The 17,954-nt window shown below is 34.6% G+C and overlaps 1 protein-coding gene across 6 annotated transcripts in view; it reads right to left on the bottom strand.

The window, feature by feature from the left end:
* Positions 1-3,840: 3,840 nt before the first annotated feature.
* Positions 3,841-17,954, bottom strand: part of LOC138706470 (putative leucine-rich repeat-containing protein DDB_G0290503) — a 57,371-nt gene continuing 43,257 nt past the window's right edge. For 3 of the 6 annotated variants that reach the window (XM_069835816.1, XM_069835802.1, XM_069835808.1), the window contains exons 7-10: positions 17,600-17,707; positions 16,791-16,940; positions 15,738-15,907; positions 6,489-12,573 (exon numbers count right to left, since the gene is read on the bottom strand). In XM_069835816.1, the coding sequence (XP_069691917.1) occupies positions 15,760-15,907; positions 16,791-16,940; positions 17,600-17,707 (406 nt within the window). In that variant the 3' untranslated portion in view covers positions 6,489-12,573; positions 15,738-15,759. Of the gene's footprint in view, positions 4,649-6,488; positions 13,596-15,737; positions 15,908-16,790; positions 16,941-17,599; positions 17,708-17,954 lie in introns of those variants that run through there. The other 3 variants (XM_069835833.1, XM_069835807.1, XM_069835825.1) reach the window with 3 other exon arrangements.

Genomic DNA, 17,954 nt, shown 5'->3' with positions numbered 1-17,954 from the left:
CGGATTCCGAGAAACCTAACAGGTGGCTGTATGCTGTGGACGTTCCTGCCGAGAGTCTTCTAGTGATCGCAGAAGTAATTTCTGACAATGGGTTGTGAGTTTCAGGGCTTGTGCTGCGTTGTCTCAGTTACTGGAGCTAACGTTTCGACCCTGATCACAATGGTTTCGATCACAGCAGGATGATCGAAACGTTAGGTCCAGCAACTGAGATAACACGGCACAAGTCCAGAAACTCACAGCCCAAGAACAGCAGTCGCAAAAGCGTACGCCAACACTAATTTCTGACAAGTAAAGATGCAGAAGCAGACGACGTATCATACTTACAACCTAGTCTAGTATATACAGTCGCGAAGCTCAATACGTAGTAAATATGCAAACATTAGCTAGTTGCTCACCACTAGGATCGCTAATATCGCCTCATTTCAGGCAATGCAAAATAGAACCGTCACAGTCTGTTTCTAGCATCCTCAAAACTCAACCTTCGTGACTGTATATAGTAAACTGTGTTTACAACCAGCCGATATCAAAGAAGAGTATCACCCTAGATCATCTAGGGTATCACTTGAATTTGGTTTTGCAATAAATAATTTCTTGCAAGTTGTAAAAGCAGGCGACATACAATTAGCTGATATCAAAGTTAAATCAAATTACAGAATGTCTAGTAATCTGCCTACATGTAGGCCTAAACTTTGCGACAAACGCTTTAGTAATGTGGAAAACCTGACTAAACATGAATTTAATTCAGAGTTGCCAGATTGGGCGAAATGTCGCGGATTGGGCTACTCCAAAGCTCTTTTGCGACTAATTTTTACTTCAGGCGATTTGCAAATTTTTGGGCTACTAGAATTTTTGGCGAGCAAAATTTTGGCAGATGAAAACTTGTCATTTTTTTTTTTATATTATCTTTTTCTTTAAGTTTATATTTGGCATGACATGGCATGGATTTTTAATCTGTAAATCAATGATTTCTTCTAATAACTTATAACTGAAATATACGTGAATCACCACCTATGTTAAACCAAACCTTCACGTGTATTCGAAGGGGTTTCCCCATCCCCACTCCATCACGTATCTGAGGAAGCTCCACTGTATAGATTAGATGCAATGTAAGTTGTGACTTACGTTCAATTAATAATTATTTCTTGGGTTTAGGCAAGAAAAATTTGTTAGTTTATGAGCTATTTTACTGTATTATTCGTTATCGGTATGTGTGTTATTTGCAGCGATTAAGTTATAGTACTTATTGTCTGTCTCTGTGGAGTAACGGTTAGCATGTCTGACCTTAAAGCGAGAGGGTCCGGGTTCAAATCCTGGTTGGGACAAGTTAACTGGTTGAGATTTTTACGAGGTTTTCTCTCATACCCAATAAGAGCAAAAGTTGGGTAGCTTTCAGCACTGGACCTGCACTCACTTCATTGGCATTATAATCTTCATCTCACTCAGATGATAGATAACGATCGCAGTTTGTAAAGCGTCTTAAAATAAACCAATTAAAAGTAAATTTTTATTGTGTAATTATTCACAAGATTATAAACAGTGAGTTCATTATTGCCTCTTTCATACTACGTAAGAGTTCTCTTAGCATGCAACATACTGAATTAAAACAAAATGTATACTGTATGTATGTCGTCTTCCGAAATGAACACCAGAATTTGTGTTTCCGAAATAAACACTATGATTTGTGTGTGTTTTGAAAGACATAAGAATAAGTAGTAGGCTTATATTAAAAATTGTATTCTTAATAAAGACGTGCCAGAATAAAATAACTACAAACTAATACTAAAAATGTACTCACCCCTCTTGTAAAATGCCAGCCTGCACGAAAACAATGAGTGTCAACAATGAATGAAACTTTGAGTAAAGGGAAAATAATTACAACATTTTGTCTCTGAACTGTGCAACAGCTAGGCCAATCGAATTAATAAATATGTGAAATACTATTGGAGCAGGATGCGAGAGATTTTAAATAACCAATCATATTCGTTTATTTGTATCCCACCATCGAAGCAGCAATATCACAGCTGTCTAGCGGATTTAAGACTTTTTCACGCACAGAAAACCTATGCAGGGGTTACAAGTTTTTCTTTCTTCATCACAGACGACTTGAAAATCAATCTACAGCTATGAAATTTACGTAGTCGATTAAGTTAGTTGGTGTTTTTCAATATAGACGACATAAAAATCGAAAAAAAAAAAAGTGGAGTTACGAGGTTTACTCATGACGGTAACGATTTGCTCTTAATGGGGTGAGGGAAAACCCAGGAAAAACTCAACTAGGTAACTTGTCCCAACCAGGATTTGAACCCAGGCCCACTAGTTTCATGTTCGGGCATGATAATCGTTACTCCACTATGGTGGACTCAAGTAGTGTTTCTACCCATATGTTAGAGACCTGATAGGCCTTCTCGTATTTCATGGTGTATTATCTTTTTTCAATTCAGTGTGGACTTAATCAAAAAAATCAGGATTAATCAAGACAATAATATGGCTGCTCGTGAGGAACTTCAGTTGATAGATCTCCAGTCTTCCTTAGTGCTGAAATATTTGTTTTAAAAGGAGAAATTCAAAGTCTTTTGGGAGCAGAAGATACGAAAAGACTCCAAATACTGCGGAGTGTTTCAAATATCTTGCTATATTCGGAGCAACTATGCAGAAACAATTTTCTCACTTATGAAATGCCTCAAGAACAAAGCATAATCACAATTAATTAATTCACATCTGCAGAACTGTTGTAGCTAGAAGCAACTTCTCCGTGGACATCACTGAATTCTGAGTAACATTCACGTTCAAGGATATCATTATACTAATAAGTGTTTTAAAAATGTACTGGTATCTTTTTACTTATTTTATTTGCGTATTCATATAGGGCTATTGAACCTATTCCATTTCATGGTGCTCACTTGTTTAGTTTACATGTGGGCGGTGCTCACAGTCTTCAAAAGGTTGAGAATCCGTGTTCTAGAGTGTCAAGTTTCTGGTTTTTTGGCTGGCTGTGTAGTATTTTCATGTCAGTGTCTATGTTGCTGTAGTTGTGATGTGTTCTGCGTAGGTATAACCTGTCTACATTAGTTACATTTAAAAATTTCAACTGGCAGATTATAATATTTTTTCATTTTTTTTTTGTATGGTAGTATTTCCTCAATAATATTATGAAAGCACTGCTAGTAGCTTTTTGATGAAGTTTACGACTTCTTGTTTTCTAGGATCTTACTTGGAGAGGTTTTTCGACATCGAACATGAGGTTTAGGTGTCTTCTGTTATTGTTATACTGTACTGCAATTTTTTTTTGTACGATCATGTTTTTTTGTTGTATTTACAGCTATTGTTGTTAGACCTTGAAAGTTAGAATTCCCACAAAGAAACTTGTTGCTAGGGAAACCATTCTTCAAAACATAAAACTATACTGCAATAGACCCATTACAGTACACTTATTGTTACTTAGTTACCATTACAGTGCAGTTTTGTGAAGCTGTGGAATAATATTGCTCTAAATTTTCAATACAAAATATACTGTACTTGCAATTTTAAAAATATGATCGTGCAAAAAATGTTGTATAATACACGTTTGTGAATTGCATTACAAAATCTCGGAAACTGAAAAATCGCTTTGCTAGTTTTTCAAACTTTTCCTCGATTTTGTAAAAAGCACTTACCAACATTGTATTATAATATACTATTACATAACTAAAGTTTCTTGTGAAGCCAATAAACTTTTAGTATATTTTAATATTTCCACAATTTTCAATTCCGATTTTCGTAAATAAAAGATTACAATAGTTTCCCCCCCCCCCCATAAAATAAGACATGAAGAACAAAGAAGGCGAGAAGGAAAAGAAGAAATTTTAAATAACTAAAATAATTTTTATTTTCATAATTCTCATTAAATTACATATTATGCCAAGATATAAGTGTTTATTATTTAGGCCAATATTTTACTGCATTTCTGATCAACATTCAAGTTTTAAGTGCCTATGTATGAAGTAGAAATAGTCATCACTATTTACGTCTGAAACATCTTGAAAAAAATACATGCAAGCATGACACACACAAGAAAGCTCATGTCTTCAGAAATATTTACATATAAGAAACAGTACAAATCAACATAAAATTTAATAACAATTCTTAAAACCTTTCTTATATTATCACAGTTTTCTTTATAATATATTGGTAATTAAAGAAGATGAAAAATTAACACATCACACATTTTTCAATCGCACATCTAATATAAACTTCAAAGTATCTTTTCATTGATAATATTTATTATACAGTAGATATCAGTGAAGTAACTTATAATAACAAGAACATTGTGAAACACTTCAAAATTCACGACGAAAAGAAAAAATATTTAATACAATTTATATTATATTGATCAACAGCCACCATGGCTCAGTACTGGCGAGCTGGCTTTTTAAGCCAGAGGGCCCAGGTTCAAATCCCGCTTGGCCCTGAATTTATAGCTTGTGTTGGGCAATCCCGTGGTCCAGGCAACACAGGGTTTTCTCCAGGTATTCCAGTTCCCCTGCGACATCCCAATAATTCTCCAATGCAATGTTTAACGTCCAAGACACTTGACACACAGCCTTTGCCTTAATGAGTGCAATGTTCGTAATTGCATTGTCTGTGGTGCAATTGGATAATCTCTGACGAACTAACAAGGAGAGGACACGCTCTGTATACCACCGAATGGAATAAGATTGTGTGAGATGAAAGTACAAGACGTACTGTTTAAAGTCATACCTGGTATGAGTGGCCAATGACCCCTCGTTTTGAAAATATTGGCTATTGTTTGTGATATACTTCCGTTAGGTGCTCAATAGGGAAGCATTAGCCTGTGTAACAGCGTAGCCCATATGGTTGGATGCTGAGTTGTTATCCAGACAACCTAAGTTCGAATCTTAACTGGTCCTATATTTTTTTTCTTTTAATAATGATTAATATTGTGACCACAGTTATCTATTTACATATATCATATTTCTCAATGTATTGAATGCTTCATCATGTTTTAAACAAATTATAATTAACTAACATTGTATTGTAAAGGATAAACAATGAAATATTACTCATGTAGGCAGTAAGATGTGTCACTGGTGTCTGTTCTGTTTCTGTAGCAGCTATTCCACTTCATTTTGTGCTCGATTCATTATGATAAATGTTATAAAAACACACAAAACATACATATTTCCTGCACCATGCACAGCAAATGAAAGAAGGTTGTCCACAGTCACACACATTTTTCCGCACTTCTACTGCGAAACAGATATCATTCACGTTCACAAACACTTCTCATTCGTTTATTAATTTTGATGCATACCACCCATATTTCAACATGGCTTTGAATATAGGAGCTGACAACTGAAAGTGAATAAAAAAAAAAAAGAAAAAAAAAACAAATAATAATAATAATAATAATAATAATAATAATAATAATAATAATATCAAGCTTTAAAAAATGAGAAGGCATTAGGATTCGAACTCAAGTTGCCTGGATGACAACTCAGCATCCAACCATTTGAGCTACGCCGTTACACAGTTTAATGTTTTCCTATTAGACACCTAACGGAAGTATGTCACAAACAATAGCCAATATTTTCAAAACGAGGGGTCATTGGCCACCCATACCAGGTATGACTTTAAACAGTACGTCTTGTACTTTCATGTCACAAAATCTTATTTAATTCGGTGATATACAGAGCGTGTCCTCTCCAAACACAAAAGTGGTCTACACTACTTCACACTTGCGACATTTATGAGCCTGTTCATACAGTCTGGATGAATAATGTAAAAGTTATCAGCCCTGCCACTGGGGGGAAGAGGGGGAAGGAAACCTTGCACTGATCAAAACAAGTAATCTGTGCTACTTTTATTTTAGGCCTAATGATGTGTTTGTCTAATTTCATTCATTCTTTTATGAGAACTTGGTGATATATAAAGTACAGCACATTTTGAACAATTTTGAAGTATTTTCTGGATCAATTTGTCATTATTTATAAAAAGTACTATGTTTTAAAATAGATACCAATATGAATACTGATAACACAATTGTTTGTTGCATCTATCTGTTAAGATTCTTGTGTTGCTTTAGAGCAGCTGTCATCAGAACACTGCACTCTCGGGCTAGCATCTCTTACCCGCGGACAAGACTCTGCCCTAGCGTGCATTCATGGCTGCTGGCGGGTATGCTGTCTCCCTATCCCTTGTGCGCAATGGAGCATATTTCCTAACCCTTCATGCACTCTACCCATTTCAGCGAGTGCTGACGACCAATGCTTTAGAGCCTAAAACGTTGGACAGATTTAAACAAACAATCATTAAGAAATTTCTAGCTACTCTCACTGTATAAAATTTCAGAATTTTGAAATAAATATTTCCACCTTTCAATCGTATTTTATTTCTTCTTATACACATAATAATTATAATAATACATAGGCAATAAAAATGGGAAATGGTAGATGTGATAAGTATGTAAGAAATAAAAAATGCAGTTTCGAAAAAAAAAAATAACAAAGAAATGGAGAAATATGAATAATGTTACGCAACTCCTTGTTCGTTAAGAACAAGCTGAATTATATAGTGGGTAAAGTGACAGTTGATCAAATTATATACATCAGTAGTTCACATATAGCATATAAGTATTTTAAACTTTTTAGACTTTCTTTTTCCTTTATTCAATACCAGCAGTTGTAAATGTGATAATTGTCGTAAATTACCATGCATTAAGTAAGAATAATTTTCCATGTTTATGTTCAACATTCAGGAGGGAATAACTCACTCAATTTAAAAATATGACATGTTTATATGAACTTTTTCATCACAATGATGTCAGAAAACAGATTCTAGAATATGGCACAATCTTCGTGAATCACCCTGTATATTAGGATTGGAATGAAGAAGAATATAAGAGATTTGTGGAATTTATGGAAAGAAGAGGGTAAACTACATTCACATATTTATGGCCATAAAGAAAAGATTAACGACATATTACTTTATATCTGTTTGAGCAAGCTATTATTACAGATAGGCTACAGTACAAATGAAATTCATTCATTCATGAAAAAAAAGTAAGTTTAAATGTGTAAACTGAAATTTAAAATGCATTTAATTTATACACTCTTCGTGAATGGGTTTATGCAAATAAACTAACAATAAAATTGTTAATGTGATAAAACCGGTGATATCAAATTTAGTACATACAGTACTCAATTTTCCTACAGTATTAGATTAAATGAAACTGATCTCAAAGAATTTATAACCACATTGTTTCTTGATTTATAATGGAATAATTACTTGAAATGGAAAAAACACATAGAATATATTGTTGTTTAGTCATCTGGACGAAGACAGGTCTGAACCTTACAAGTGATACCAAGAAGGCACCACTTATGAGTCAACTAGGCCAGGAGATAATGGGGTAGGGTGGCTAGTTCCTTTCCCCCTCCATTGCGTACATCGCCGACTAGCTAATATAATATATTAGTACTTCTAAATTGAGCTCTGTCTGTTCTGTATTAACATCCTTATATTTTGTTGGTGATACATATTGTTAAAATGGTATATTTTGCATATGTTCATTCTATAATGCAATATGGCTTAATATTCTCGGACAACTCATTAAATAAAAGAAAGTTCTAAGGATAATGATAGGAGTGCATAAAAGGGCATCATGTGAAAAGATTTTCCAAAATATAGAAATTTATGAGTAGGCCTACATTCTTTCCCTGATTATGTTTTATGTTAAAAATCTAGATACCGTACCAGTACCTTTAGTAAGGTACTATCAAAACATTCATAATTTTAATAGGCCTACAAGACATAAATTGTAACTATCTACACCCTGTTAATCTATGCTTGTAAATTGAATTAATCTGCTTACTATGTATTGCATATTTTTGTACTTTTGACTTGGTCCAATCAAACCTATATAATGCTGAAGTAAGATCTATGGTAGACCTATACCGGTATAACAAATGATATTAAATTTATTGTTGCGAGTAGTAATGCAAAATTTCTGCTTCCTAATTATAACACCACTATTTTTTAAACTATTAATGTACCAGTACAAAAAGAAGTCGGAAGTAAACTCTAAACTTTAAACTTTTTAAGTCTTTTAATAAGACAGATGTTTAAATTTATGTGGAAACATTGGATTAAAGCCTATAAAAACCATTACACTTTAATAATTATTAATACTACGAATTCTTTAGCAGCAGAAGATACTTTTAGGACTTTAGTAGGTTCTAATTCATATAGAAACAAATGGAGACAAACAGATTATATTACACAAAAAGGCAGTGGATAAATAGATAAGACTGCAGGGTCAAAAATGAGATCCTTAAGATCCATTGCTGGATATATAATATTCAACAAAATGAAATGTGAACATTTGAGGACAGCTACAGGAAATGTCAGTATTAATAAAATTAAAGGCACATCAAGAAAACTGGTATTCGCACTTATGAAGAATGAATGACGAAACAGAAATGATATAGCAGATCGCGCTGAAGATCTAACTCATAATTGCCATGATTTTTTTATCATCATCATTATTATTATTATTATTATTATTATTATTATTATTATTATTATTATTATTAAGGGTAATTTAGATTTCAGAACTAGCTATTTTTCATGTACAGTTTTCTCTCTCCTCGTTCATCCATTTCCTCTAATTTTCTAACCATCTTATTACCACTGAGATTGGATCCTGCGGGCACCCTTGCATGTACATAATGCAAAATTCAATCAACATTACAACATGGTTCATGATAGAAATACTTCGTAATTATCTAATGATACTTTCCATTCTTCAATTTATTGAGCCCAGTAGCATGACAAATGAAAGCCATTTAGATTTATTTATATCTGGTGAAAGATAAGAATAGTGCTTTTGTTTGAATACCTGCTGGTAAACAGAATGTTAAAATATGTTAAAAAAATTAATGATAAGTACTGAATACATAACATTGTACAGTATCGTAGTGCAGAGACCTGCACAAATGCCCAGCCCATGGGCTGCTTCCGCACTAGACCGCACTGGACTTCACAGCCTGTTAGAACAAGCCCGTGACGTGACCACGAGGGCCAAGCTGGGCTGTGGGCTGGTATCAGGGCATAGAACCCAAGTCTCCTCTTTTATCAGTTAACTTACTTATTATTTGAGTTCACGTGAGCTTATGGTTGCATGTGCGGTTCGATCAACAAACATTTTTGTTTTAATTTTTGAAGACGAGTCCAAATAGCAAAGAAGTCTCCCAACAAGAAAACAAGTGAAAAAGAAACCCACTGCAAGAGAATTTAAAACAACAGAGCCGGATGTAAATTTAAAAATTACCATTTGGGACAGTTTTTACATCTGTGTTCTACAGCCTGCAGTGAAAAAGAATTTTTGTGTGTTGTTCGGTATATGGGAAACTGTATGCTCATACAAGGGGGAGGACTGGGACCTCACATATTTCCCGTCATCCATGCGTTGCAAATCACATAACTCGAAGTGACTATGGGAAACGTGTGAATTGCATTCTATTATCATATAAAATATGAATATAAGACCTCCAATAAATTTATTCATTATTAAACCCAATTGTCTTAAAGTAATTTCAAATAATAATTCAATAATAAATATAAATGTAATCCATCTCCAAAATATAAACTGCACCAATATTTTTATCTTTTTTTTTAATGCTGCTTATACTTTATTCCTTTATACCCAAACCATTGTGGAAACTGATAACCGAGAAATGTGCGCCCATGTGTGAACGGGATTTGAGGTAATTTCGGACAGTTGATGGCGAAGGTCTCCTGGTTCTTGCACAGATGTTAAAAATACTAGAACTACATATGGGAAAGTCTGCCACATATATCACTATGGATTTTTCAATGAAAAATTCCAGGTCTGGCCAGAACTCGAACCCAGACTGCCTGCGTGATAAGCTGAAGATCAGACACTCATAAGGGTTTCAAATAGATTTTATAATAGATGTGAATCAGTCAAGGCTATATAGGAAATGCAACACAAAGGTAGGTACATTTAGAGGGTCTCTGATCCACTGGCCCACATGCTAAGTGAAAGCACAAGTAGAAAAACGGTAGAATACAATCAACTGGTGAGTTGGTATCACTGCAGTGTAGAGCAGTGTTGTGAGCTTCGAAGCCCAGTGCGATGGGCTGGCCACAGTGCAGTACTCTGCCATGGCGAGCATTTTATAAAAATGAACTTATAAATACAATGCAATGCAACAAAGTTTGCTGATTTCATAGAGAAAGATTTGTACTGAAAGGGTCTTAATCAGAGCCTTCTTCAGTTACAAGCCGGAGCCATACGTCGGCAACACTGTAATTAACTGTCAGCCATACAGTACACGTGTTTGTGCTAATGCCGATTTTCAATGCAAATTAATGTTACAATATAAGTGTGTGTCGATGGAATTATGTTCGCGGTCGTACCAAACGTTCATTATTGATGTATTATAAACTATGTGCGTGCTGGCAATAAAATCAAGACAATAAAAGGAAAAAAAAAAATGGTTGCAGTCTTTGGAAATTTTTACTGTTAGTGATGACAAAGTAAATATTAAATATTGTATTAACTACATTTTTATAGTCTTACTTGTGGTTTGTGGTGTATCAGAATTCTAGCCAAATTGTTGGGTCTCGCCTGCTATATCAATAAAGTTACGCCATTGATTTTCAAGTTCATTGTAAACAGCTGTTTTGTGATGCCATAAAATAAGTTGCAGTTTTGAAGATTCGGAATGCCTGCTATACTTCAGAACTATCTATAATTTGTAGATGCATACACTCACTTTGTTGGTTTTCAAGGTTTATTTATTAATATTATTCCTTTTGTAATAAATTAGTTATAAACGTGTTTCTTTTCACTTCGTATTTACAGGATTTAAAGTTCACTAAGTTTACGCTAATTGGCACATACTTAATAGATAATGATGTGTATTGTTACGTATGTTGAAGGTATTTTTCTTAATTTTTTCATAGATCTTTATACTTGGCTTTGGCCTATTTAAAATTATATTTTTAAAAATTTATAACAAATAATTTAGGATAACAGTATTGTTATGATGACTGGCGAGGTTCAAACTAAAACTGGGTTCCTGGGTATCGGAAATATTTACTGAAAAGCACGACAGATCACATGGAATTAAAATGTAGGCCTATATGATATTCTAGACCTTTCACGTCAGAGGTGAAACAACATAAAGCGACAAAACATTGTCAATTTAATAGCCACATAATGGTTAATTGATTTGAATAGGGTATTGCGAAATTACGTCGTTAATTTATTTATTTTTGGTAGAAGTAACATTTCTTTAAGTATTTATTTATTTTCCCTTGTACCATCAATTGAAAACGCGTATGATTTTAATTTTTTTGAAGTTATAAGTGGCTGTATGCAAGTACTTAGGGGTATTCTGAAATTCAAATAAAATACCATTTCGGATTCCGTAATAAATTACGTACATCAATACGCTGAATCTTGATCATATGCTCTTAGTTTTGTATCAATTAATGTCGAAAATGTACATGTCACAACGAAATCAAAGCACTAAAATGTCAAACGTCATGCCTTTATTTCGCCTCCACTCTGCATTGGCAAACCTACCCATGCTCCGGCTTGTAACTAAAGAAGGCTCTGGTCTTAATACATAGGATAAAAATTAGATAGAAAACAAATCTTTTGTGTGATCCTTAAGTTTGGTATTTAATACTGTACTTGGAAAACAGCTGAAGGACATGAAATTAAGCTTCAATAGATTATCTATTGGTTATTCAATTCTGCAAAGTTTACCCGACTCTTTCAAATTATTTAAATATAATAAAAGTTTAAAAACTTTACTGTGTTAAAAATTGTTAAAGAAAGATTAAGTTAATAATTATTGACACAGTGAAATTTTTCAAAGTTTTTAAGCTTTTATTATATTTAACTATTAAGTGTCATAAAGTGAATCGATAACAAATCAAAATATTTCTTCTAAGTTTATGTGTTTTTTAATACCAGTACATAAAATCTATCAACTGCAGGTAAGGTACTTATATCACATACTCGTACATAACAAAAGATACAAATGCTCTTAAAATATACGAGTATAACTCTCTTTATGAAATGTTTTTATACTACATTTTTACAGTAATTTTGTATCACATATTTTTTTCATTTTACAAAATAATTTCTATAATCACAATTTAAGAAAAAATCTGTAGTTTCTCAACTGTTCTGCACATTTATACAGAATAGACTTCACTATTTCTATCTTGGTAATTTTTTATATTATCACACAGCCATATAGGTGGGAGGAATGATGGTTCAATATCAACATTTCTGTTATTTTAGCTTGTAGGGTGAGTGTTCCTATTCCCAGTCATCCACCTCTTGTCAGCCATTTTCTCGAAAAAGGGAATAACTCTTTGAATTCTGTGCAGAAGAAAAACAGACAAACACCATTTAAGGATGGTCGACCAGGTAGAAAATGGTGTGCTGGTTGTAAGAGGTGAAACCCAGAACTTGTTCGCAGAACTCCAGAAAGCATCACAGAAGGGCGTGCAGTGTTGATTGAGGAGTCCCTTTAAAAATAGTTCTGGGATTTAATCTTTTAGTATTCCCAGCAATTGGAAAAACTTTTGCTCCCAAGATGGCTTACCCCATGTTAGGCTACCATATGAAGCACATAAGCACATTTATTATATTTAAAGTACAGTTAATTTACTCTCATTACAAAATCTCTTTTGATAGTATCATTTATGTTATGTTAAGAGTTTTGAAGACTATGAAATGCTCGAAAAATAATTCCAGTAACACAGAAAAAAATCTTTAAAAATTCCCTAAAACTAAAAGTAATAAGCGAAAAATTACCTTTATTCTCTGAACTGCGGTATATTAGAAAAGAGATTTAGGAAACTATGCAACTAAATTAACCAAAATCAAAATATGAAATTAAAAACATTTTTATATATATTCTTTATATTTTCTTGAATGGGTTGCGTTAATTTATTTGGCTAAATAAATTGAAATGGTGATGCATTTTATTTATTTTACACTGTGAAAATATTCCCCTCTTGTTCGAATTTTCCACCAGGGCCGCAGCAGCAAGACTACAGCTTTATCATGTAGCCAACAGATGGCGCATATGTTACGTCAGACTCTCTAAATATCAGTTGTAAGATGACTGCGCACACAGAAACATGGTCAAATGTGCATCTGAAGGGCACTTCACCAGCAGAAATTCACTGTAAACTTGTTGAGGTATACGGTACCAAACTGGTTGGAGGTACTGGACCAAACTACCTACAGCCCCGACCTAGTACTCAATAATTTCTATCTCCTTGGACCATTGAAGAAACACCTGGTGGTATGTGATTCAACACCAATACAACCGTTCAGCAAGCTGTCTAACGTGGCTTCAGGGACTTACAAATTTCTTCTATGCTGGCATCTATACCTTGGTCTATCATTGGGACAAGTATGATGACTATATTGAAAAGTAAAGCATACCAATGCCAACTACTGTGTATCAGTATATCTGCCTATAAAATGAAATTTGTCCGTGAGAGCTGTTACTTTTTGAAGCACCCTCGTAATAGATAGTCTGTAAAATAAAAACCTTGAATAATGTTATTACTGTAAAAGAATTACTTGTTAAAAAATGTGGCTGACCATTGGGATCCTTATGTGTGAATACTGATACTTGCTAGTTGAGTACTACAGAATTTTCTACTCTTTAATTCTGCAGTGCTTGGGAAAAGTGAAATAAGTCAGTTTCCACAAACCTTTTTTGATAATTTATTGACAATTTACACTGGTTTATGTCGATTTGATTTTTTTCTGTATGAATTATTGTAATGGGAGAAATACTTATGTATTTTTTTTCCAAGCGAGCAGATGTTCCGTAAGTTGTCAATAAATTATCAAAAAAGGTTCGTGGAAACTGACCTAAGTCACTTTTCCCAAGCACTGCAGAATTGTTTCTGCATATTTTAAATTATTATTATAAAAGTGCCATAAATGTTGTTGTTGTTTTCTAATGCCAGACGTTTGACAATAAAATCATTTGACTTCTTGCACTCCAATATTTTTCAAAGATATTATCATGGTCAGCCACTGAAGCACAGATTTAGTGCCATAAATGTAGTGTATTGCATAAAAATAAAACTGTTCATAATCGAATAAATAAAGCTATGTAAAATAAAAATTATATATGTGGTACATTCATTAAGTTCTGAGACTGAGGGCATAGTGGCGGTGTGGTGCACTAGAACGGATAGGTGGCACCGTGATATGGTACCTTGTCAGTTAGTCTCTCGTCCCAGCATCATACAGTTAGGTGCATATAGTGTAAGCAGAACTAAGGTCTTTGTTGTGACGGTGATTTGAATGCGCGCGTCGGAACTCGAGTATGTTGCAGTTTGAGCAACGGGCAAACTTCATGTTCTGTCAGAAATTATGCGAAACTGCTATAGGCCTAACCGATCATAACTGGAGACGAAACATGGTGTTTCCTTTACGATCCGCAACTGAAGCGACAATTCGCCACCTGGAAAACGCCATTATTTCCACGACAGAAAAATCCGCAACAAGACAGGTCAAAAGGCAAGATGATGCTTTAACAGTTTTTTTTATTCAAATGGAATTGTTCACATAGAATTCATCCCACAATGTGCAACTGTAGACAAGATCCTCTACAAAGAGATTCTTGGCCGTTTACGCAATTCAATTCGTCGTAAGCGTCCTGAGCTTTGGCATAGGAAGAATTGGCTGTTGCTACACGACAACGCCCCTGCACATTGCTCCATCCTTGTCCAAGAGGAACTTGCATGGCAACAGGTCGCTGTTTTGCCACACCCTCCGTACTCACCTGATCTCGCACCATGCGATTTTTTTTCTCTTTCCCCTCATGAAATCAATCCTACGTGGGCGTAATTTTTATGTGGCCGAAAAGGTCATGACTGCCACAAAAGAAGCCGTACGGCATCTTCCTGCCAACATCTTTCAGCGGTGCTTCCAGCAGCTACACCAACGTTGGCAGACGTGCATAGCGGCCAACGGCGACTATATTGAGGGAGGATGTTGATCTGTTTAAGTATACGCCATATCACGCGGCATCTTCTGAGACATCCAGATTCTTGTGGGTGCCTACCCTTCAGGCGTCAGTGTCAGAACTTAATGACTGTACCACGTATGATGCCCAAAGGGCGAAAACTTTTGCTTAATTTTTAATTTTTATATTTGTATAGTACACAATGATCACTTACATGGGTAAGTGTCATTGACTTTTTATATTTGTGATATGTCAATTAGACTGAATTAATAAAACAATATTATATTATATTATATCATATTTTTTACACCTAAAAGTCGCACATAAACGAGAACTGTCTTCATATGGTTGGTCATTGGTACACTCACCCTAAAAGACTTCTTTTAAATATTATAAAAATACAGAATCAAATTTCGCTCTGCCTGCTCTCACCTCATTTACAAGAACAATAAATTTTACAAGTTTTAACATCTAACATTATGGAATGATATTCAAGCTAACACATCTACATGCTGCAAACTAGTGGCTAAATAGACTATTTTACAAGATAAATGGAACATTAGCTAAAACGAGACATATCTAAATACTAATGTAATTTATGTGAAGTACAAAAAATATAAAAAATATCAAAAGCCAAAGTCGTTTAAAAATGTATGGTTAAGTTCAAAATAGACGAATAAGAAATATACGAACCATCATGTGGGAAGGCACGTAATTATTTCTTTGCAATGGGTTTTATTTCTGTGGGGTCATGTTTCAGTTCAATGTTTGGATTCTGGGTTTGTATTTCCTTCTTTGCTTTTATTCCCTCTTCTTGCACGGCAACATCATGAATCACTTCTAAGTCGCTATACAGTGGACACCTGTACAGAAAATAAAAATGTAACACATCTTGATTACACAACTTTTAACACTGTATCACTTTAGAATATGTATGATAAGTACTTTCTTGTGTTAAATTTTAACGTACCTTGTTAACATGTTTCGACCTATTTTCGGTCATCTTCGGAACTGGTCGTTGTTGGTCTTGGTGCCACTTGTTTCCTGTATGAGTGCGTTCGTAGTGTAGAGTCAAAGAGTTTGTGTGTTTTGAAATTGAGTTGTGTGTTGAGAATATCGTTGGGGTGTGTTTTAGTGTGTCTGTATATTTCATATTGTTCTAGTGTGTTGAGTTTCTGGCTTTTTGGTTGGATGTGCAGTATTTCCATGTCTGTGTTGATGTCTCTGTAGGTGTGGTTGGTATTTGTGACGTGTTCTGCATATGTGGAGGTGCAACAACTTCTACATAGGACAGACAGGCAGATCATTTCAAACACGTTACAAAGAACATATCACAGCCATAACAAAATTACAAAACACCTCCACATATGCAGAACACATCACAAATGCCAACCACACCTACAGAGACATCAACACTGCACATCCAACCAAAAAGTCAGAAACTCAACACACTAGAACAATATGACATATACAAACACATCCCAACAATATACTCAACACATAACTCAATTTCAAAACACATACACTCTTTGACTCTACACTACGAACGCACCCACACAGGAAACAAGAGGCGCCAAGACCAACAACGAACAGTTCCGAAGATGACCGAAAATAGGTCGAAACATGTTAACAAGGTACGTTAAAATTTAACACAAGAAAGTACTTATACATATTCCGAAAAAATGTAACAGAAGAATGAGGTTTCATTAATATTAGCATACTAAAAAGTAGTGCAGTATTACTTACTTGTGAAATTCTGTACCCCCTTGTCCATTGAAATGAGTATAGTCTTGCACAGGCTGGCGACAGATGTAGCACATCATAGCACCACAACTACAAGTCATCTTATTGCAACCAGACTCCTTAATGAACGATTTTTTGCATCTACAGCATGTCCTGCAAAGATAAGGTGGGTGCTCGTGTAAAGGGGGTTAAGTATGAATTGGATAAACTGGAATAAGTACAGATTTGAACTATCCATAATTACTTTTCTCTTGTGTTAAAGGGGTTACCTATGTCATTCTTCCATCTATGATGCAGTTACAGTGCTCCATATTTTGTGACAAAGGGGTTTTGTTTAGTACCAAAGGAGAGAAGTTTACATACCTTGCAATTTGAATTAACCCCCTTTACACGAGCACCCGCGATTATTTCTGCTTATATCAGAAAGAGATTGGCAAGTCAGTCACCCAATTACTTTGCAATATCACACACCATTAGAAATGGTCAGTTTGGAAAAGGAGGCATTCCAGTGAATAGAACTTGTGACCCACACTACGAAATTATTACGAGAATAGATCATTGATCAAACAAGTTGTTAAAGCTCGTAAAGTTCTACTCCCAACCTTTTTTGGGAAAGTTTACACCAAGCGGTGAACTCGTTTAAAAGTTTCTGCTTCTTGCTATTTCTACTCCAGTTGCTTCTGTTACTCCTCATCCAGATCTTCCTTGTAACAGAAAACTATTCTACTTGTAAGTCTATATTTTCATGAATATGTGATCCACATTCTATTATTCGGCACAGAATGCATTCTACTCTAAAATTATTATCTTACCTGATCAAAGCATCTGTCATTCTATCTTCAATATATGTCCTCATTTTCACTTCCTTAGATTCTACTTCATCACAACGAAGAGGAATGTGACTAGACCTCCTGCATTTCCTGTAAAGAGAGAGGATAAAGGGCATATGTCATTTTAATACCATACAAAGCATACCGATATATATTTCCGTTTAAGTTCTGTAATAAATCCTGGTTCATGGACACAAACAATCTTACAGTATATTATGTTGTTGTTGTTTTCTAATGCCAGGCATTTGACAATAAAGTCATTTGACCTCTTGCACTCCAATATTTTTCAAAGATATTATCATGACCAGCCACTGAAGCACAGATTTTGAGGTGTTCC

This window comes from Periplaneta americana, chromosome 1, assembly GCF_040183065.1.
Source record: "Periplaneta americana isolate PAMFEO1 chromosome 1, P.americana_PAMFEO1_priV1, whole genome shotgun sequence".
Taxonomy (NCBI): Eukaryota; Metazoa; Arthropoda; class Insecta; order Blattodea; family Blattidae; genus Periplaneta; species Periplaneta americana.
The sequence above is the reverse complement of the archived record's forward strand: the minus strand, read 5'-3'. Positions and strand labels throughout refer to the sequence as shown.